The sequence below is a fragment of the Rutidosis leptorrhynchoides genome, chromosome 9, assembly GCF_046630445.1.
Source record: "Rutidosis leptorrhynchoides isolate AG116_Rl617_1_P2 chromosome 9, CSIRO_AGI_Rlap_v1, whole genome shotgun sequence".
NCBI lineage: Eukaryota > Viridiplantae > Streptophyta > Magnoliopsida > Asterales > Asteraceae > Rutidosis > Rutidosis leptorrhynchoides.
In genome coordinates this window covers 169920932-169943808 of record NC_092341.1, presented here as the reverse complement: position 1 = coordinate 169943808, position 22877 = coordinate 169920932, and the positions used below count along the sequence as shown (strand labels likewise).

Sequence of the window (22877 nt, the reverse complement as noted above, 5' to 3'; positions counted from 1 at the left end):
GAGGACGAATGATGATCGATTAAGATGATTAGGTAATAAGATTAAAATTGATTATGAGTATGATACATGATTAAGTTAGAATGAAAATGAATCAAGGATAATGGTAATGAAAAGTCTTGAGGATTAAAAAGAAGGCAAGAAAATCCGAGTTAAATATATTTACTGTAATAATAATCCCAGAAGTACATGAACAAAGGGATGGTTAAGGATATTATCGGGTTAGCGGGACGTCGCGGGTTCAAACCCGGACTTGAGCATTTTTTTTAAGGATTACTCCTTTGAGGTAGTTACTTATCTATTTATTTATTTATTAATATTATTATCTTATTATTATTATCTTATTATTATTACTATTATTAAACTAACACTAAATATTAAAATTATGATTATTATTATTATTATTAACATTAGTATTAATAGGATTATCAAGATCATTGTTATTATTATTATTATTATTATTATTATTATTATTATTATTATTATTATTATTATTATTATTATATTATTATTTTTATTATTATTATTATTATTATTATTATTATTATCATAAGTATTAGTATTATTATTAGTAGTATACATTATTATTAAAATTAACATTTTTATTAAAAGTATTATTTTTATTAAAGTTATCATTTAATCATTAATATTAAAAGTATCATTTTTAACTCTATTATCCTTACTATTATTTTTATCATTTCTAATATTATTTTAGTATTAGTATAATATATCTATATGTATGTATGTATATATATATATATATATATATATATATATATATATATATATACAAAAATGTATTAAATACATATAACATAACAAAATTAATATTTTTTATTTATATAAAATAAATATATGAAACATATAGGTTTTTAATATAAAAATGACATAACTAATAAATTCATATATATATAAACTTGTTTGAATACAATTATATGTGTTAATATATATATAAATGATATAGGTTCGTGAATCCGAGGCCAACCCTGCATTGTTCAGTATCGTCGTATGAATATTTTTACTACAAAATATCGTATAGTGAGTTTCATTACTCCGTTTTTAAATGCTTTTGCAATATATATTTTTGGGACTGAGAATACATGCGCTGCTTTTATAAATGTTTTATGAAATAGACACAAGTAATTGAAACTATATTATATGGGTGAATGATCGAAGCCGAATATGCCCCTTTTGCTTGGTAACCTAAGATTTAGTAAACCGATCTACTAATTGACGCGATTCCTAAAGATAGATCTATTGGGCCTAACGAACCCCATCCGTTGGAGCGGATGCTTTAGTACTTCGATGTTGTTTTATATCATGTCCGATGGATGTCCCGGAATGATAGGGGATATTCTTATATGCATCTAGTTAATGTCGGTTACCAGGTGTTCATTCCATATGAATTATTTTTGTCTCTATGCATGGGACGTATATTTATGAGAAATGAAAATCTTGTGGTCTATTAAAATGATGGAAATGATTATTTATGTTAAACTAATGGACTCACCAACCTTTTGGTTGACACTTTAAAGCATGTTTATTCTCAGGTATGAAAGAAATCTTCCGCTGTGCATTTGCTCATATTAGAGATATTACTTGAAGTCATTCATGGCATATTTCGAAAGACGTTGCATTCGAGTCGTTGAGTTCATCAAGATTATTATTAAGTCAATTATAGTTGGATATATTATGAAATGGTATGCATGCCGTCAACATTCGATGTAATGAAAGTTTCTCTTTTTAAAAACGAATGCAATGTTTGTAAAATGTATCATATAGAGGTCAAGTACCTTGCGATGTAACCAAATGTTATTGTATTCGTTCTTATGGATTAGGACGGGTCTTTACATTGTACCCCACAAAATAGCAACAGACAGTAAGTTCCCATTTCAAACTACTCTCTAGCACATAATCCTCATCAAAAATGACAAAAGCATTTCCATCCTTATCAATAGAAGGTGGAACATAATTCAGTTTTCTATCAAACTTCTCAGAATCATTACTAACAATGTTAGCATATGACACCTTCTCCTTATTCACAGTATTATCAATATTAACAGTATTATCCTTCTCAACATCACTAAGAGATTCAACAACAGTATTAGCAACAGTATTATTAACATGACTATCAGAAGCAACTGTACCTTCCTTAGTATTTGTAGTTGAATCAATATTCACCGGCGTAGCTACTTTCTCCATGTTCTTCCTGACTGGACGAACAGATCTATTCAACTCAGGGAATTCCTCCTCTGATGTGAAATCTCCATTACTATCCACCTTCTCCTTTGAATTAGCTGCCTGTGATTGATTCTTATTCTTCCCTATAACAGTAACAACCGAGTTATCAAATCGATTTGGAATTTTAACATTCCTCTTCGAAACTCGCTTATTTGGGGACATGATGAAATCAACACAAAGTGAAATGAAAACAGAAATCAAACACCAATCGAGTGATTAGAAGACGAAATACGAGCTAATAAATGGATTAAATTGGATTAAATCGGCTGAAATAGACGGAATTAGGGCTACGTAACCGCCATTCCCGCTAGATCGCCTTTTAGGAGAGAGAAAATGAGAGGTTAGTGTTAACATCCTATACAAAGTGAAATTAGCATCCTATTTTCAATCTTGTTTCACCAATATCGAACGAAAATTTTTACGGCTACTCTTATAATTTTATTGTGTGTTTGTTTCAAGCAGCAGTAACGGAGCAAGAGAACAATAATATATTTTTTAGATTTAGGTTATTGAAATATATAATTAATATTTTAATAACTTACTTCCAAAGTAAATCTTTTTAGACTAATCTAAAAGAATTATTTATCATGGACTAAAATTTTAAATTAATCATTAACACTTAACTAATATGAAATAATTAGTTATCAATATTTAATTTAATAATTAATGATTCATACTTATTAATTAATAAATAATATAATGTCACATATTATTTCTCTCTATTTGTTGATTATAAATATGTATATACAATCTCTCTTCTATATAATAATAAAAAATAAATGAGATCACCTAAAACTAAAAAATCTAATCCTAGCCATCAATTTTTTTTCATCTACTAAATCAACACCATTAAAACTTCCATGTCATCATTATGAATTCTTAATCATGAATTTTTTGATTTAGAAGGACTAATGTACCCTTACATATCATAAAACACACGGGGCTTTATCCAAAAATTATGGGTTCTGAAGGAAGCTTTTCATTTAAAATAAAAATGTCTACTGATATACCCTGTTTTGCTCTCTAATGAAGAAAACAAACAAGCTTACAAACTCATCGACAATCATTCCAAAAAGTAAATCCAATCGGAATTTCAAACCCAACAAAATTAGTTTCTATTGAACAACAATTTTAATACCCAAACGTCAAAAAAAACTTTCTGATTCCGATTAGAATGAATCAAAGACAGGCGAACGATTCATTTTCGATTATCAAGACAATACATACAAGCAAGGAATAGAATCTCAGAATGGCAAAAATAGCTCACATATCTCTCAAATTTCCTCTTAAAAGGAGACTAATCGTATCAGTTACAGTTCCAGCAAGAACTTTCAAATATGTTCACCAGATCGATCCACGGTCGAAATTGATTCCACGATCTGAAATTGGAGCCAGTGCGATGGAACCGCCAGTGTTACAATCATGAAATATTCAAGTGATTTGAGTCAGATCATGATCTAAAATAATTCAATTGAAAATGGATGAAATTGATGCTCAACAGTGGTCATAATCAGATCACGGATGACAAATAATACAGCTAAATCGCTGAATAATCAAAACAACACTAGGATTATAATCACATATATTTTTTAATTTTTTTATTTTAATAAATTTAGGTTTAGGTTGAACGGGTTTCTAAAATTCATGAGTTTTTTTATCAAATTTATTAAGTCTATACATCTTCATACAGTTCCTATTCCGCTGAATAATCAAAACATCACTAGGATTATAATTACATATATTTTTTACTTTTTTTATTTCTATAAATTTAGGTTTAGGTTGAACGGGTTTCTGAAATACATGAGTTTTTTTATATCAAATTTTTTAAGTGTATACATCTTCATACAGTTCCTATTTCGATTTCTCTAATATTCTTGCTTCTGTCATTTGTTAGCTTTAACAGGATGGAAATTCATGAAACATTGTATACATCTTGATACATTAACTCTGGAATCAATGTCTGTTCTCCAATAAACGATCTTTAGATACGCAGGTAGTAGGATAACTAATTTTATTATTGCCATATACAAATGATTTGTAATCAGTATACTTATCATACAATGGTTAATCTATGAATATAAGATTAATAACTAAAGTTCTTATTATTGCCTCAGTTTATTTCAATACATTGTAACATAAGTTATTACGTTAAATACATGGTTAATACTGGTTACATTATGTGAGAAAGTTCAATGACAGTTTTAACATAACATTAATGTACAGGTAATACTTGAATTTTGACCAAAAATAATTCGATTTTGATAGTATACCATTATAGTATGAACTAAACACCATTAATGTACAGGTAACACTCTAATTTAGTCCAAAAGTAACTCGAGTTGATATTATCTGTTACAGCCATTTTATTCAAATTTTCCTTGATTTTTGCCTCAATTGTTTCTAATTGCTTTGAATGTAATTTCATCCATAATTAGAACCGTGTGGATTATATGCTTTTCAACCTTATAAATATGTCCTCCATATTACACAAATCTAACAATAACTAGATTTCATATTATCTGTTACAGCTAGCTTATTCAAATTTTCCTTGATTTTTGCCTCAATTGTTTCTAATTGCTTTGAATGTAATTTCATCCATAATTAGAATCCGTGTAGATCTCTATGCTTTTCACCCTTATAAATATGTCCTCCATATTACACAATTCCTCACTCACAAATCAAATCAACACTCAATAGCAACTAAAGCAAAACATCAGTGGCTAACGTTTCTGCAGTAACCCCACTGAACCAATTGACCAAAGAAAGGGATAACTACAAGATTGAAGTGAAGGTACACAATGTGTGGAAGAAGTTCTATTACTCCAATGCATCTGTTCCATCCTCACTTGAAATGGTTTTGATCGACAGAGAGGTTTAGTTGCTTTATCTACGTAGACATTTTTTAAAGTAACATCTCTAAATTTATGTTACATTTTTTGATGATTTGAAATTCATTGTAGGGTAACAAGATTAGGGCTGAGATCGAGAAGGATGGAATCCGTTATTTTGAAGCTACTTTTAAGGAAGGGCGATTCTTATACCTTTCTAGGTTCAGTGTCATCGATAATATAGATGACAAAATCAAGTTTATCACTAATCCCTAAAAGATTATGATTAACAAAACTGCTAAGGTGCAGAAGGCTCCTAAGTTTGAACTCCAAAATGACATATTTCGAGTGGTTACTTACGATGAAGTCAATGAAAGGCTGTTGGCACCTGATGAAATTTTCGATTAGTGATTAGTATTTATTAATTTCATATAAATGTGTCCATTTATATGGGATTTATGTAAATAACTATACTTTGGTAAATCAGTTTCTGAAATACTCAGATTCGGATATTAAATTGAAAAAAATAATAATATATTTGTCTTATACATCAACAGATGTTACTGGACGGGTGATTAACATAATCAAGTTTAGAACAATCAAAGAAAAGAATGTTGAGAGGAAATCTTTGGAATTTGAGCTGCTTAATCATAGGTATCTGAACTTCAAAATAAAACTTTGTTTATTATTTAGAAGTTCAGAAACCTAACATTTTTGCATTTATGTTAACCCCTTATCTTAAAGTGGTGAGCGTATACGATGTGCTTTATGGGGAGAACATGCCATAAGATTGCTTGCATTAGCTAAAGAATATCAAGAAGCTAATACTCCAATCATAGCACTTATCTATAATTGCAAGCTCAATAATTGGGATGGTAACATTTTTCTTATATTAATAGGAAGTTTAATAATTAAACAAAGTTCAGAGTACTATTAAAGCTTAACCCAAATTTATGTTATTGATCAGAGGGTCCACAGGTCAACAACTTCATCTTTGAAACAAAGGTGTATCTCAATGAACCACTGTCTCATATCAACCTTCATAATGACTTGTAAGTTGTATTTTAAACAAATTTTGTATGTATAATCTTGTAGGGATTAGTGATAAACTAGATTTTGTCATCTATATTATCGATGACACTGAACCTAGAAAGGTATTCATAATTATGGTTTAAGATTTATAATATTTGGATAAAATATTAAAACACATATCCATCATTATTTTAATCAGGTTTCATAACAACCCCAACCATGCTGAGCTTAGTCAAATTCTAACTATTTCAAAGGATTTCAAAGAGGGTGTGTCAGATCTGCTCAGTAAGTTTACGGATGCTAAGCCAGTTTGTGTTGCTGACATTGTCAAGTTACCAAAGGTATAAGAGTAAATTATACCTTACATTACCAATTCGTCTATATGAAGGTTCTTGCTTTGATAATGTATGGAACTGTAAATAAAAAACAATACTAATATCTTTATTTTGTAAAAACATTATATTTCAGGATGTTAGTTTTGTCGTATGTGGTACGATGACAAGAGTGTTTGATACCGATGGATGGTTTCAGCAGTACTGTTGTAAGTGTGACAAGAAACTTGTGGATACTTACAATGTGGAGTTGGAAAAGTCGGTATTATGGTGTCTAAAATGTAGTGCTGAAATGCAGTGGATCCCCAAGTAAGAAAACTGACTCGATAAACTGTATTATACGAACATCAATCATCCTATAAGTTTCTATTGTAACCAATTCCTTTTTGACAGGATCTGAACTACAATGGTCATCCAAGATAATACTGGTACGTGTGAGCTCATTTTGTTTGATACACAACTGTCTAAGTTGTGTAACCGAAGTGCGGCTTGGTTGAACGCTAGAGCAGGAGTGGTATGAGTTCGTACTCATGTATTATTGGCTTAATCAAATATTCAATAATATTTGCTTCTCATTATCACTTTAACCTTTTTGATATAGTGTGTCGATCCTTTTGACATTCCTCCTGAGGTGAATAGTATTCGAGATCAAACATTTGTTTGGTTAGCTAAGATAAAGGACTTTAATGTGAACAACAACTAAATGGTTTACACTGTAGTCGATGCAACAAATGATGTGGATGTCATCAATGAGATTGCTACCAAGCTCAGTAAGAAAGGTCACTCAATTGACTTGGACAATGATGAGAGTGACTTTAAAACACCAAAGGCTTTTAAAGTACACATATAACATCCTAAGTTTAATTTTGTTTCTAAAATTATATTAACATTCATCATTATGAAACATTTTACTTTAAAGTCGTATTATTTCTGTAGGAAATTTATATGTCATTTTTTTATTGTTCTAAAACAGATTCAGAACTCCGTTGTTGATTCTCCGGTTCATACCTCTGGAAGCTCCAATTTGGGACAATCAGCTGACACTGATAAACGTAAGAGTGATTCCCCACTAGAAGTCATTGATGATGATACACCCACTGGTGGAACTTCAGCTGGCATTGGCGCTTTGAAGATACCAAAGATTGAGCCTTTTTACACAACAACAAAGCAAAGGACTTCCTCTTTTGTTTTCTTTATGTTTTTTAAGCATTATTACTAGAATAAAGTGGTAAACCATTGAGGGTTACAATGGGTTTGTTCCACAATTGGATATTTGTTTTCTTTTGTGTGGTTTATTCATATGAAATACGCTTTTCATATGAACTTATTTCTATCGTTTCCTGGTGTTATTCAACACTTATTTATGGTTAATGATTTTATTAAATCTACTCTAAATATGGTAGTTTTTCATTATTTTTACAGCTTGCAGATGATTATTGTTACAATTTCTCAAATATATCCACATTCTAAGATTGGTAACGACTGTTGCTACATAGGTTAAAATAATGAAATGCAACAATGATATATATATTCATTTTAAAGCACTCTTCTAATAGAACATGTGATTACTTTGATGAATAGAAACATCAATTTTCATGTTTCTCATTACTGTTTCCAAGCATACTTATTTGTTAAACTATCTTAAACAAACGTAAGTTTTTATTACAATTCATCACTACCCATGATTAAGAGTGAACCTCTTGGTCATTATATGTGTTTTATACATGCCTTACAACCCTTTTGTTATTAACAACCCTTTTCTTAATAACAAAGCCTTAAATCAACCAATTGTTTCAACAAATTCTTACAATGAATAAAGCTTAAATCCAGCAGAAGACAAATTCAAGCACAACATATATAATAGATAGAGTCTTTAAACATCAACGTTTTATAATTGTAATACTAAACTTCAACAAAAATTCATTAAACAAAAGGTTGTTAATAAATAAAAACAAACTACATAATTTAGCATTCCTAGCACAAAAATCTAAACTAACCATAATCTTATCCAGCTACTATATTTCAAAATACATATAACTACTTATATACAACCACAAAAGGGAACATAACTTTAGTTTGACTACTTGGAAACATGTCAAACTAAAGGATGGGCGTATCATTGAACTAACGGATACGCTTTCTCTGAATACGTTTTCTCTGCATACGCTTTCTCTTAATCTCAGACATATAAAACTTCTTTTGATCCAGATTGTAAGTCACCACAGCTTCATCGTACGGCATCAACTTATTTTTTCATTGTGTAGATTCAGAAAAAAATAAATTTTTTTTTTTAGAAAAAGTTCGTTAACATACATCTGATGCACGTTAGCTGCTATTCATGCACCAGATGTATGTTAACAAAAAAAAAATGACTTTTGATTAATAAAAAATAGTGTTAGGGTTTAGAAATTAAGGGTTAGAAATTAGGGTTTAGGATTTAGGGTTTAGATTTAAGGTTTAGAATGAGTTTTTAATACGAACGGTTTAGAGTTTAGATTTTAGGGGTTAGAGTTTAGAGTTTAGGAGTTAGACTATAATTACATTTAGTAGCCATCCACATGTGTTTTTGATACATCCACTTTTTTAATGCATTAGATATTTGTATTGTACATCTATTACTGCATAATTAAGAGTGGATCTATCAGATAATCAAGTGGATATATCACCTCCCTAATTGTATATATACTATAAGCAAGGTTGTAAAAGTCGCGAGTCGGGGACGCATCGGTCGAGACCTTAAAAGGACGCGTCGGCCGAGTCGGGGACGCGTCGGGGACGCATCGGTCGTTGACCAACGTTGACTTTATTAATAATTTCTTAAATATATATTTATATATGTATAAAATAGGCTATTCTGTACCATAAATTTCTTAAATAAGAACTTGAATTTAAACACAATCAAACTTCAAACTCAATTAATGTTACCGAGTACATAATCAGTAAGGATACAGAGAAAAGAGCGGCCCAAAAAAATGAAAACAAACCCTAATTTTAAAACATATCACATCTTGACGAAAGTTGACTGATTTTGACCGTTTTTGACTAACTTTGACCGTATTTGACAGACTTTGACCGAACTTTTAGCTTCGACCGTCTTTTGAGTCGTTTTCAAAAAAACGGGACGGAGAACCCAAAAAAATGACGCATCGGCTGACGCGTCAGCCAAGTCGGACGACTTTTACAACACTGACTATAAGACATGTAGATCTTGGTCGTTTACGGAGGATAAAAATGACAACACAAACATATTTTTCACAAACACCCCCTCATTCATGATCTTATATGCAAATTCAGCAGGAGTATAAAACGTAAAATTATTATTTTTTTAAAAAACATAAAACATATTTTTCAAAAACACCCCCTCATTCATGATCTTATATGCAAATTCAGCAGGGGTATAAAACATAAAATTATTATTTTATTAAAAAACATAAACAAACACCACCCGACATTTAAACGGGCCATATCTCCCTTCTCGACGCGCGTCAAATTTTTCGCCATCACCACTAAACTCGAAATAATTTTACGAACAAAACGAAACTAGTTACGTTCGAAACGGACACCTTTTAAAAAAACGCTAAATACACCGACATCTAAAACGGAGTTTAACACATGGGCCGTTTTAATTTCTTTAAATACATAACGCTACGTTAACTATGAATATACAAGCCGAAAAGCTCCGCCGCATCGCGCGGACCGATCCGGATCTCGTTAAATATGAAAGTAAGAATTAGGCCGAAAAACACGTTGCTAAGGTACCCATCACATAATAGTAAATTGTCTCATAGGGTGCTAAAACACATCTGCTATCAAGAGAAATGAGGATTTGTAAAATTTTAACTCTATTTATTATTTCTACACTCACATGATGAACAAATGCTGGAAAGTGGATATCAAATTGAAGTAACAAAGAGGTCAGTGAACACGAAGTCGTAGATTCAGGCGATAAGTCGTTAAAGAATAAAAAGAAATCGAACATAAACCACGTAAATCAAAATGCAACAAGGTTTTACCGAATTGAATTTGGTTACAAAAAGAATTGGATCTACAATTTACACATCTGAAACTAACAACTAGGAACAGACAAAATCTATTTCAATGTTGTGAATCACGTGGTGGAGGAATGTTGGAAACATTTGGTACATATGTTTGTGATAATATCTGGTTACTATTAACAGGTGTAGACATGCAAGGACCATGTGTACGACTGTTGTGGCTCATCATCATCTGCCCTCTTAGGGGGACTTCACTGCAACTAGTTCCACCATTCGAACAACACTTGTGTATTTGTCCACTTGAGATTTTATTCCACTCTTCCTGCGTTTCCTCAACATATGAAAATGAATTACTAAGTGATTGTTTGGAGTCCAGCACGAGTCAGGGGGACCTTGGAGGAACGAGTCCATTGAGACGGGTCTGAGGTCAAAGTCGGTTCAGGTGCAACTTTGACTTTGACCGACTCAAACCCTAACTTTTAGCGTTGACCAACTTTTTAGGCGTTTTTGAGTGAAACGGGACAGGTTAGTTCCCAACTTAACTGATTTTTATAACAGTAGAGGTGTGTGTTTGTATGTTTGTCCATGAGTGTGTGCATGTGTGCGTGAATGAAATTATACCTTCTGGTGAAGAGATGTTGATGCACATCCCTCACTGTATGAGGACCATGTGTCTTTCATATATGTAGATGGAGATGGAGAGTTATGTGACGAAAAGTAATAAGAAGAATGGTGCTCCTCCCTGCAATACATGTGACCTAGCTCTCCGTATCCATGGGATAAGGGCCTGGGCCCACCTTGGTTTTGTGTGTGGGAAGTAGTGGAAGGATTAAAAGTATAATACAACTGAGGTGAGCTTTCATGTCCAACTTGGGGTGTCATAGTCCAGTCTTCGATAGTTATGCCCTGTTTGGCAGCAAGCTCAAGTAACTGCTTCCCATTTAGTCCTAACCCCATAAGCAGATTCCATAAATTTCTTTGTGTTTCTCTTTGATTATAAATCACCTGATCCCTCATTGCAATTTCAAATCGAAGCTCCGTATTAGCCATTCCCTACATATATTATAATTATAATTATAATTATAATAATATATAAAACCAAATGTTCAAATCACTTAGGCTTCATCTAAGGTCCTAACAACTCTATGGGTGCGTTTGGTTAGTGATATATATTTTCAAAAAATGGATGAATTTTTGTGAGTTCTGGTTCAATTTATTTATGAACCAAACGCAACCTAAAGGTAAAGGTAACATGTTTGTTTACCAGGAGTCTATACTGACTGAGAATACGCAAGTAGGTTTTATTTGCATTGTTACTAATGGCCTCATCAATCATCTCCTGTAATTGGCATCGCCGTTTCTCATTGGCTTCAATTTCCTGTAAAAAGTCAAACGTGTCAAAATTAATAGTCAAGGCCAACAAAAAAGTCAAAGGAAGACGACTCACCTTTCTGTAAATGACACCAGTCTCGTCATTCTCACGGATATTATCCAGAACAAGTTGCCTTCTTAACATTAAAGCCTGCACAACTGTTCCATCGCCCTGTATTAATAGGAAAACAAAAAGTTATTCAGTGTTTTTGAGTTCAGACCAATACAACTAAATATATAAAAGAAATTACAATTTATTTTGAAGTACCTGCTGTTTTGCAATAGCATCATCAAGATGTTGTAACTCAGTTCGATTTTTAACATTAGTTTCTTCAAGTTCAAACACGGCTTTCTGTAAGTTTATCCGTTCCTGGACATTTTCGCTCGTTTCTTGGCTTAATATATTCAACCAGGATAATTCATCATCAACTGGTCTTCTTTCAGTTGGTTTAGTGTTCAGTTGTGACTCCTTTTCGGCTAGTTGTTTCTTCAGCTGACTAACCTCTGTCTAGATATTTTATACAATACAAACCTGTAATTAATTAACGTCCACTAAAAAATACATATATAGAAGTTTCAAACCATAAATTCACAATTATCTAAAAAAGGAACTAACCTGCAGACTGTCAATCATACGCTGATAATCTGATACATGTGTATCCACCGTGCCAATATTTTTCTGAAAAAAATAGGGAAAATTGATTCAAAATGCATTGAACTTTCATCAAAATCCTTTTGTATGCATTCAACTTTCGCGGGTTCTATTGTATGCATTCAACTTTGTATTTTCTCCTATTGTATGGATTCAACCTGCTATACATCAGGTAACAGGTCACCAACATTAACTTTTTGACGCAGTTAGTCCCTCAACATAACGACCGTTAGTTATCATCCATGCTTTAGAACTTTAAATTTAGTTAACGGCCCATATTCTTATCCAATATACCCCAGTGACCCAAAATCACCCTAGAACTCTAAAAATGAGTTTATAAACCTGTTGGAAACTTCAATTTTCCAAAAAAAGTGTAAACGGATCGAAATGGACAATTATGACCCAAATGGATCATAATTTCTCACTTTAATCAAATTATGTTCAAGACTCGTTTTCAAAATACCAAAACATGATTTGTTTAAATATTTTGTTGTTGAATAATTTGTGTAATTAACAAACGAAGTTCAATTATGAACTTTGTATTTGCGTCTGAGTATATATTGATTAGGACCCAAGAAAATATATAGATGTTGTATACGGAGTATTGTTTATTGCCATAGTTGAGGTTTAAATGAGTCTTGTTTCCTACTTACATGTGCATGTATTGTTTATATGTATATATTCAAATATTATGACACAATAAAATGCAATTGACTAATCGAAGCAGGATGAGTACTTTATTTTTTGAGGATGGCTTGAAAGTTTCCGATCATACATTATATGGTGTGGGGTCAACTAAGTTAAAGGCAGCGTCAATTTCAATGAAACCATTAACGAGGTAAATGATTTAAAAGTTAACAGTGTTGTATGGGTTTGGTTACAAAACATGAAATTCACTCTTGAAACAATTATTGTGCTAAGTGCTAACTGAAAGCGAATGTTACATACTATTGTGCTCTTGATATAGGTTAATGAAGGGATGAAAGTGACTAGGAATCAATGAAGTTGGTTACACAGCCCATAGGACATAGGTGGTGCGTGTTCAAAATCAAAATGTAAAGAATGCAAGAACCATGAGTAAATGATTTTAACTAAGGAAGCTTAAAATTAAAACTTGAAACATATAGAATTCGATGAGGATTCTATCCAGCAGCTCCATGCCTCATCTATAAACATGATGGTTGTGGTTTGTATTTCCAAAACATAATTTTGAACCAACTTCGATGTAAAAGGGTTTTGGATTCGATAACTCAGTTTCACTCCCTTGACAGCTCGGTAACAGGTTTATTTGGCGATATGCAGTGCACAAGTGGTACGACAAAGCCTTGGTAACTCGTCGTTATTATTAGCAAACATTACAATTTTGACCCATTTACTATGAATGGGTCGATTTGTATATGTTTATTTTAAACGGAGATCAAGTTCCTTATTAATTCATTTGAAGTCCTTTTGTAAATGCATGTGTGTCCCTAATCATGTAATCGTGCGTTAAGTTGTCGGGTATAGAGGATGGTTAAATTGAAGGACTAATGAAATTAGAGTTTACAAATATGAGGGACTAAAGATGTAAATATCTAGAAGGTGACCTAGAAGGTAACCTGTTATAGCAGGTTGAATGCATACAATAGGTGAAAATACAAAGTTGAATGCACACAATAGAACCCACGAAAGTTGAATGCATACAAAAGGATTTTGATGAAAGTTCGATACATTTTGAATCAATTTTCCCAAAAAAATAAAAACAACATATATAAATAATATTCAAGGTTGCAAAAATCGCTATGGAGTACATGGTTAGGACTTTTGAGGGAGTAAATCGGGTTGGATGTTATATATATATACATTTATAAAATAAAGTTCAAAATTATATGTGTAAATGGTCAAATCCATTTTTGTATCACTTTTTTCGGGGTTAATCCGACCTTCTTTCCCATGCATTTAAATCTATAAACATAAACGTTAATATAATTGTCTGGAAACATAAACATAGTCTTCATTTGTTCAAGAAATCGAAAATTCTAATTTAAATTCATATTAAAATGTTGACAAAATGATAACTTTGACCAATTTTGACTAACAAAATCCGATTTTGACCCATTGGCCGATGTTGACCAATTAATTTCTTAGAGATTAGAAAATCATATCAGCCGGTTCCTAAAAAGGAGTAATCAGCATTAATCGGGGAGTTTACAACACTGATAATATTCTGCTCTTTACAAATAGTCTAAACACCGTATATTACATCAGTTGATTTTGTCAGAAGTATATGCATTGTGTAACTTTTACCTGGATATGTGTTTTGATTTCCTTAGCACGATCTGCATATTTCAAGGTATTAACAGTATGATGATATTGATTATCTGCTGGTGATATAGTTGCAATCATGACTGTTTGAGAATTGCCACTCAATCCAACTTTGAGAATCCGTGTCAACTTGCTGAAAACAGATTAGTAAACAGATCAGCAATGCACAAATGAATCATGATAAGCTAGCTACTTTCCAGTATCAGTATCCTAGTACCTATTTCGATAAGGGACATATGCTAGACCCTTTTTCTGTTGTTTCCCCAATGCATTTATACAGTTTGCCAAAGCAAGAAGTGATCGATTTATATTGGCACCATCTCTCAGTTTCTGACCACCGCTATTTGTTTCAGAAGCTCTTTCACTGCATCATCAGAGATTCATATATTTTACAACCAAATGATTCAAAAGTTCAAACAAACATATATACATAATGAGAACAAAATCAGTCAATTATACCTTCCAGCAAGATCCACAAGTGCAAGTTTACCACGAATAACTTGACTACGATATTTCCTCTTTTGCTTTCTAAGCACAGTTATTTCCAAAACTGCATGTGATCTATTATTATAGAAACCACAATGAACATCAAAAATTACACAAGAGAGATATAATAGGGCGAAAGCTTTCAATTCAACACCATGCAGTACTACTAGTTTTAGTTTCCTCTTAAATATAATTACCACAGGCAGTATTATTGAAGTTTTTGATGTTTGTAGGATTAAACTGTTAAATATGAAGCTAGAGATTTTTGACCATAAGGTAGAGATGATGTGTATCACAAGTTATGCATACCAGTAGAAACACAAGAGAGAGCATTGACAGGTAAGAGTATGACTCACCTTGATGATGTCTCATTAGCACCTGTGCTTTCAGTTTTGCGTCTACTGTTACCCACATTTAAAAGCTCGAGTATTTTATCAGCTGTGCTAACCTGAAAAGAAAGGAACAAGACGATCATCAACATTACATAACTTATAGTTCTAAGTCAGATTTAAGTTACCATATATATTATTAGCATAAACTTGTAAAGACAACCGTTAGAAACTCATCTCATTAGTCTATAGAACAGTAGAAGGATGTTCAACCTTGATAGTTCTTAGACCAGCTACAATTATTCCCTGCTCTGGATCTTCTCTGAGTTCCAAATGGCCAGACGATTTTTCAAGCAGATCATAGATCACCTATTTTCATTAAAAACAAAAATTTTGACAAGCTCTTTTGAAGGAAATAGATTAAGAACAATTTAAAAAAAAAAAAAAAAAAAAAAAAAAAAAAAAAAAAAAAAAAAAAAAAGGCATGTTAAAACCTCGTTGTAGACTTCAAGATAGGAACAAGTAACTTCGAACTCGTCAGAGCTCTTATCATTTTTTATAAAATCGAATATTGTATGCAAACTGAGAACCATCAGGCCTGGGTCACGTTGAGTTCCCACCATTGTATAGGTTTTTCCACTGAAACAAAAACTTGCATTATGCTTGAAGTAAACTAATCACATGATCATTATAATATATGTTAATATTTAAGTTCCATGCTTATTTATTTTGCATGGAATATTTCACATTATACTAGGACACATGGACTATCATTATGCACACAGGATTATAGTTTTTAAAACAAATTTGGGTGAACGAATACGAAAAAAGGGGAGGGAGGGAGAGAGACAGAGGGTAGAGATATTTTCCTAGTTTGTTAGTAAAATGTGTAAGCGATGCTGATTTTATTATATGATTACCTTCCAGTTGAACCATATGCAAACACGGTCGCATTTAGACCCTGAACTACCCCAGAGATTGTAGAAGATATACCTCTTTCATATACATCCTGCATGTACCACCTTAATATTACCAACCATTATCAAAAGAAATTAATATTACCACATAATAATGTATATATAAGGCGATATCTTGAAGCCAGTTTGATATTCATCTGGAGCAGCCTGAAGTGGCATTTTGAACTGTTCTTGTTTTTTAATGTTAACAAATTCAAGCAACTAAACAAACTAAGGAGATCAAGAATTGGAAGTCGTATCACATTAATCTTATATCTTATTGAGCTTCAGCCAAGTTAACTGGACACCTTAACTAATTAACAGATAAGGTTTTCCCTATTCGGGCGGCGAAGGGGAGTATTTTTTGCATATATGTTCGCGGCCTAACCAGGTTATACCGTGACCGTTTCCGACCAATTTCTCTGGCCACCTCAAGATATGCTGCTAAAGAGGTTTGAACTTGTTGCCTCTTTGTGAGAAAATCAAGGTACGAACCGCTAAGCTATCTTGAGATATTTAAACTTATCTTGATTATATAAACATGATACCTTATCAACTCAGATAAATACAAGTATGCGTCAAGCACCAGTTATGCAACGCTACACCACTAATTATATCTTTTCAAATATTTACTTTGACGTTATAATTCAGGGAACATGAGACACAGGTGAAAGATTATTACATGAGTAAGTGTGACGTTACAACAATTATAAATCCACTTCAGCAAATGTTATGAAAAACAACTAGCTAAAAACGTGACAAATAGCATACTCCTTAAATTGTTAACTTTATTTATCAAACTTCAAGAATTACTCAAGAACACCCTAAGCACTTATAAAACTTCGTATGTACTTTAGGTACTTCCATGAAGATGATGACATTTTCCCGCAACTGACCCATGTCAGACTGCCTCAGACCATTTTACCTAGCTGTCCATCAGATAGTGCTCAAACAAACTTTTTCTGATAAATAAGGGTCCATGTTATCTTAGGTGGGGATTAAATCCAAAATTAGTTCCAAATGTACCCATCTACGGAACCAACTAAGTTACATGTTAGAGACATTATGACTATTTGGGTTAACAGAATAAGATCCAAACCATGTTGATTCAATTCCAGGCTATTTCAACCTTTTTACATGTACTAAACAATTATACAACACATCTAGCTAAACAAACCTATATTAAACGGTTACTTTTATTTCGTCTTCCAAAATAAGGCTTCATGCATTTTAATCATATGTGTAGGAAAGCGTTCCAAAAATGACTTCCAGACATTTATTACCAGAGGATGAACATAGTGCTTAATAGTTTATCATCCGTACCCAAGATACTAAAACATTAAAACGTGCAGTCTGAATCAAAATGGGGTGCATATGCTTGCCATTTTGTGTATCACCACTTTCCATAACCATACGAATAGAAGCATACCAGATTTTTAGAGTCCGGGCCAAATGCATAATCAAAAGCATATCTCCTCTCTTTTGTTCGATTCTGTATCCGATCTAAATAGTCCTTTGACAAGTCCGGATCCAAAATTACAACGTCCTGCAAATCACATTACAACATATTCAATACTAAACAATCACCAAAATGTAAACTGTACTTGTAATAACATTATCAAATATGACACCTTGTTGTTGCTAACTCGCACTATATCACGGCCACGCTCTTTCTCGGTCAACGGCCTACATTTTATAGCAACCTATAAACAACAAATCGATATATATATTAGCTACAATCAACTTAAATTGAGTCTCATCTACAGTATAACAATTTTAGAATACTTACAGTAAGAGTTGTCGGTTTTTTGGTAGCTGGAGCTCTAATACTTGGCATATTTATTCAAAACCTTCATTAAACTGACAAAAATCCCCAAAAGTCACAATAATTTAGCAAATGCAAACCCTAGAAAATTAAAAAAAAAAAAAAAAAAAAAAAAAACATAATGCACAAATTTGAAGCTGATTAACTCAGATCATACAGAATAGCACTCGAGCATACAATTCGTTTGTTATATAAAAATCGAACTAACGAAATTCAAGCCCTAAACGGTACGTCTGAAATTACACTTACATTATTTTATTGTGAGGTTTGAAAGGAAGTAAAACCGTTACTCCTCAAGTGCGTTTAAATTTGTGTCAGAGCGGATGAAGTAATTGAATTGAATTGAATTGAATTAATGAAGGTGAGTGAAATATGCCAAAGAAGTTGGTGACGTCATTGAATGGTATGTGTGTAACTTAACTGCGTTATGTCTGGACATTGACGCGGGTAATAAATAAAAATTGAAACCGGAAGAAGACCAAGAATGAATGGATGAGCTGTACCCCACCCCATAGGTTGTGAGTGAATCATCTTGACCGTTGGATTTGATTAAATTTAATTTAATGATTTTGATTTTCAATTTCAACCTCTTTTAAACAAAAGGCTTTTCTTGGAAGCTTATGAAAAATCAAATTGTCAGTTACAAAAGTTCCATGTTGTTGAGTGTTGACCCTTCAGATAATACTTCCACTCTTTGAGGCAACCACTTTAGGTTCTCATAAATCATTCAATTTGGATTCTACCTCACTCAATTTTTTCCTTTTTTTTTTTTTTTTTTGACAAATGAGGATAATTTTATAACAAATTTTTTCTCGAGAAGAAGAGAAACATGATACAAAGAATAAATAAACGAGGACAGGGATCAAAAAACATGAAACTAAATTTAACGTCATAACCCGAATTAAAGCTAATTAAACTCAAGCCCCGTCAAGAGCTAACAAACAACATGAAATACAAACAATAATATGGAAAAAACATTAAAGTAGTAAACAACCTAACATCAAAGACAAGTAGTAGCTAACAAAACAGTTCCATGTCCCACTAACCGATGACCTCATCGCCGGTAATGTTGGTGTCGACATCATTCCCCACACTAGCCTTTAACGAAAATGTCGAACAGTTTCCGGTCACGTTAATGAAATTAGTACCCGACGGAGGAGGACTAAAACCGCCCTTTTTAAACTCCTCGAAAAAACCCCTTTTTAACGAACGTCCCGATCCCGAGCCCACGTAAGACCATTTGCAAGACCCATCTACTTGAGCATCTTTAAACGAATTTTGAATCGCACCCACTCTTCATCATCATCACTACTACCACGTAAACTAAACGAATTACCTAACGTAAGCTTATTCTTACCTTATCCTTTCCCTTATCTTTAGAACCATATTCTTCACCCCGGGCCCACAAAATTTACTCGAATGCGTGAATCATCCCCGACAATAACCTTTACACTCCGCATCCGAACAAATACAATGCAACCTACCCGCTCCATTACTCGTGGCAACACTAGACAAATTATCCAACAAGCATTGCATCTCCAACTTAATCGATTCAGAAGCATCTGACCACACACCATCATTCACGGTCTCGTTCAATTTCTTTTTTGTTTTGTTGACGAACCCTTGACCTTCAAGTGCCTTATCTATTTCCGAGTATTGTGCATTATAAACAACCGAATTCATACCAAGCCCGTAACCAAATTTAGTCTCAGTCTTGTTTATACTTTTAATAGAGTTAGTCTTTACACCATATCATGTTGGAAATTTGATGAAAAATGTGTGCTTTCACCAAACTTTGGACACAAATTATATGGTCGAGTGACATATAATAGTAACTAATTAGTAGGTTTTGTAGTCCTTGATGAGGGCTACAAATCGAGCTATGGTGTGTCCAAAACGGATTAAAGGTGAATGAGATATCGAATATCAAAGTTAGTAGTTTAGTGCAAAATTTAGAAGTTTTGGTATTTGTCCCACATCGATAGTGGGAGCAAACCTAAGGTTATAGTTTCACTATAAATTGAAATGTCCCGTTCATATCGATTATAAACGTTCCATATTAATTGATTTCGTTGCGAGGTTTTGACCTCTATATAAGACGTTTTTCAAAGACTGCATTAAAACAAACCATAACCATTAAAAGATTACGACGATTATCAAATAATGATAATCTAAAATATAGCGTTTTCACACGACCATTACATAATGGTTTACAATAATATTACACAACAATATATATGTCTTCGAATGCAGTTTTTAAACAATATTATACAAGCATGCTGACTCCAACTCTTGTCCATAAATTAGCATGCAACAGCGGAAGCTCTTAATAATCACCTGAGAATAAACATGCTTTAAACGTCAACAAAAATGTTGGTGAGTTATATGTTTAACCTATATATCAAATTGTAATAATAGACCACAAGATTTCATCTTTCAATAATGTTAGTATGATTTTCCGTATAGCGGCTGTAAGGTACTAGTACAGAAAATTAGCTGCTCAGCGTGTGGCGTATACTGTTGATTGTTGTTTGCCCTCGAGAAATAATCTCTGCAGACCCGGAACACAGATGTAAGATCTGTGGGGTGGCCTCAATGAATCTGTGGATCACTCTGTAATGATCCGTCTAGCGCACTGCTGCTAAGCGGCTAATATTGTTTTAGAGTGAGAAAGAACTGTGTGAGAGAGAAAGTGTACTTCTCTCTGACTAAAGTTCAGATCAGAATGATGTGAAATGTGGTGACCCAGGGGGTCTATTTATAGCGTAGAATGTCCGAAATTCACGGGATACACGTGTCAATCACTGAATGGTTCTGTTACGTGAAGTATCCTGAATGTCGGTGGCGTGTGCTGACGTGGCTGCGTGCCGTTCACGCGCTAAGTTAAAGGGCTTATGCATAGAAGCTGCCTGCAGGGCTTACGCTTGACGCTGGGCGGCCTGCTGTATGTGGGTTCGAGTCCTACGGATGGCGCCATCTGTTAGTACGATTTTCCGTATAGCGGCCTGCTGGACGTGGGTTCGAGTCCCACGGATGGCGCCATCTATTAGTACGATTTAGGATTCGCTTGACGCTAGCCTGTAGGGCTTACGCTTGACGCTGGGCGGCCTGCTGGACGATGGGCGGTAAATTCTGAAGATCAACAATTTTAGCTATCTCTTGTGCTCTTTGATCGAGTTTTCTGTATAAAAATGATGTTTTTATGCGTGTATCTCCTAGGATACACCATTAATGTAACAACCCAACCCGTTATCCATCCAAAAACGTGCTAAAAAAAATTTCTGGGACAGTTCACCTGGACGGCGTCCAGCTATCTGGACGGCGTCCAGCTCTGAAGGACTGGACGGCGTCCAAATACACTAAAAAGTTCTGATCAGTTTAACAATTACACACGGGCGAAAAACCCGCTTCCCGACACTTTTAAACCAAGACACTTTCACAATAAGACAACATCGAGGTTGGCCGAACTACACGAGCCTTAGTAATCTGAAACCACACGAGATTACTACCTCAATAAGATGACCGAACTACACGCGTCATTGTGAATCCGAACTACACGAGACTCACTTCCGATAAGATGACCGAACTACATGCGTCATTGAAAGGATCCGAAACTAATCATCCGGACGATGTCCATATTGATTACAAACGAATTACAACAGTTGATAACATCGCGAGGTACTTGACCTCTATATGATACATTTTACAAACGTTGCATTTATTCTTAAAAGGCAATCTATCTTTACATAAAAAATTAATAAACTCGTCAAACATTTCTCGATATCCAAATGACCTAAACTGTCATTTACTTAATAAATGTCTTTAATGATCTTCAATGACTCGAATGCAACGTTCTTGTATCATGGCTTAAATGGTCCCAACTAGTATCCTTAATATGAGCTAACGCACAGCGGAAGTCTTAATTCATACCTGAGAATAACATGCTTTAAAACGTCAACATAAAGTTGGTGAGATATATAGGTTTGATGCTAGCAGCGATATAACGATGGACCACAAGATTTCATATATAAACATTTTAATAAAAATATTCTAAGTGGTTGAGCACTTGGTAACCATACTTAACATTTAATCACGTCGCATATTCCCTTTATTATGAAATCTTACTACACCGTACCAAGTGTAGTCACAAAACGAAGTACTGTGCAACCGTTGAATACTGGTCGTCCAGTCCGGTTGGGGTTGTCAGGCCCGATAGATCTATCAACAGGATTCGCGTTTACAATACCGCTGTAAATATTAGTTACCAAACTACAGGGAAGTATGCCAGTGGTACAACTCAACGTAGAATATATTTTTCAGTTACTTGTGTCCATAATGTAAAACATAAAATACATGTATTCTCATCCCGGAATATTTAGAGTTTAAAAGTGGGACTATATACTCACTTTCGTCTTGAAGATATATATATAATTTGACTTGGTCTCCGGTTGATATCACGAACCTATCCATATATAATATATCAATACCTTTTCTTTTTTAAACAAACGTCACATATATATACTTGTTAT

General features: G+C 33.3%; 2 protein-coding genes across 2 annotated transcripts; one reads left to right on the top strand and one right to left on the bottom strand.

The window, feature by feature from the left end:
- Positions 1-2571: 2571 nt before the first annotated feature.
- On the top strand, positions 2572-6830 carry LOC139868464 (uncharacterized). Its single transcript, XM_071856793.1, has 9 exons — positions 2572-2578; positions 4974-5110; positions 5199-5292; positions 5624-5720; positions 5811-5941; positions 6034-6118; positions 6298-6439; positions 6567-6739; positions 6824-6830. The coding sequence occupies exons 1-9, from the start codon at positions 2572-2574 to the stop codon at positions 6828-6830; spliced, it is 873 nt and encodes a 290-aa protein (XP_071712894.1).
- A 3588-nt stretch (positions 6831-10418) lies between these two features.
- Positions 10419-18752, bottom strand: LOC139866299 (kinesin-like protein KIN-8B). The gene is made up of 17 exons (XM_071854488.1): positions 18598-18752; positions 18313-18383; positions 18155-18226; positions 17953-18069; positions 16488-16576; positions 16062-16206; positions 15841-15936; positions 15595-15686; positions 15212-15313; positions 14970-15116; positions 14735-14885; positions 12413-12475; positions 12065-12304; positions 11873-11968; positions 11690-11803; positions 11047-11478; positions 10419-10747 (listed from the first exon to the last, which is right to left on the bottom strand). The coding sequence occupies exons 2-17, from the start codon at positions 18358-18360 to the stop codon at positions 10526-10528; spliced, it is 2226 nt and encodes a 741-aa protein (XP_071710589.1). The 5' UTR covers positions 18361-18383; positions 18598-18752; the 3' UTR covers positions 10419-10525.
- Positions 18753-22877: the final 4125 nt, after the last annotated feature.

Coding starts and splice junctions, on each gene's coding strand:
- LOC139866299 (XM_071854488.1), bottom strand. CDS start 18,360: ATGCCAAGTATTAGAGCTCCAGCTACCAAAAAACCGACAACTCTTACT. Junction 15,937..16,061: donor ATCTTGAAGTCTACAACGAG/GTTTTAACATGC, acceptor TAATGAAAATAG/GTGATCTATGATCTGCTTGA. Junction 11,479..11,689: donor TCAGTCAGTATAGACTCCTG/GTAAACAAACAT, acceptor TAATATATGTAG/GGAATGGCTAATACGGAGCT.
- LOC139868464 (XM_071856793.1), top strand. Junction 5,721..5,810: donor TTTGAGCTGCTTAATCATAG/GTATCTGAACTT, acceptor CTTATCTTAAAG/TGGTGAGCGTATACGATGTG. Junction 6,119..6,297: donor ATCAACCTTCATAATGACTT/GTAAGTTGTATT, acceptor TATTTTAATCAG/GTTTCATAACAACCCCAACC.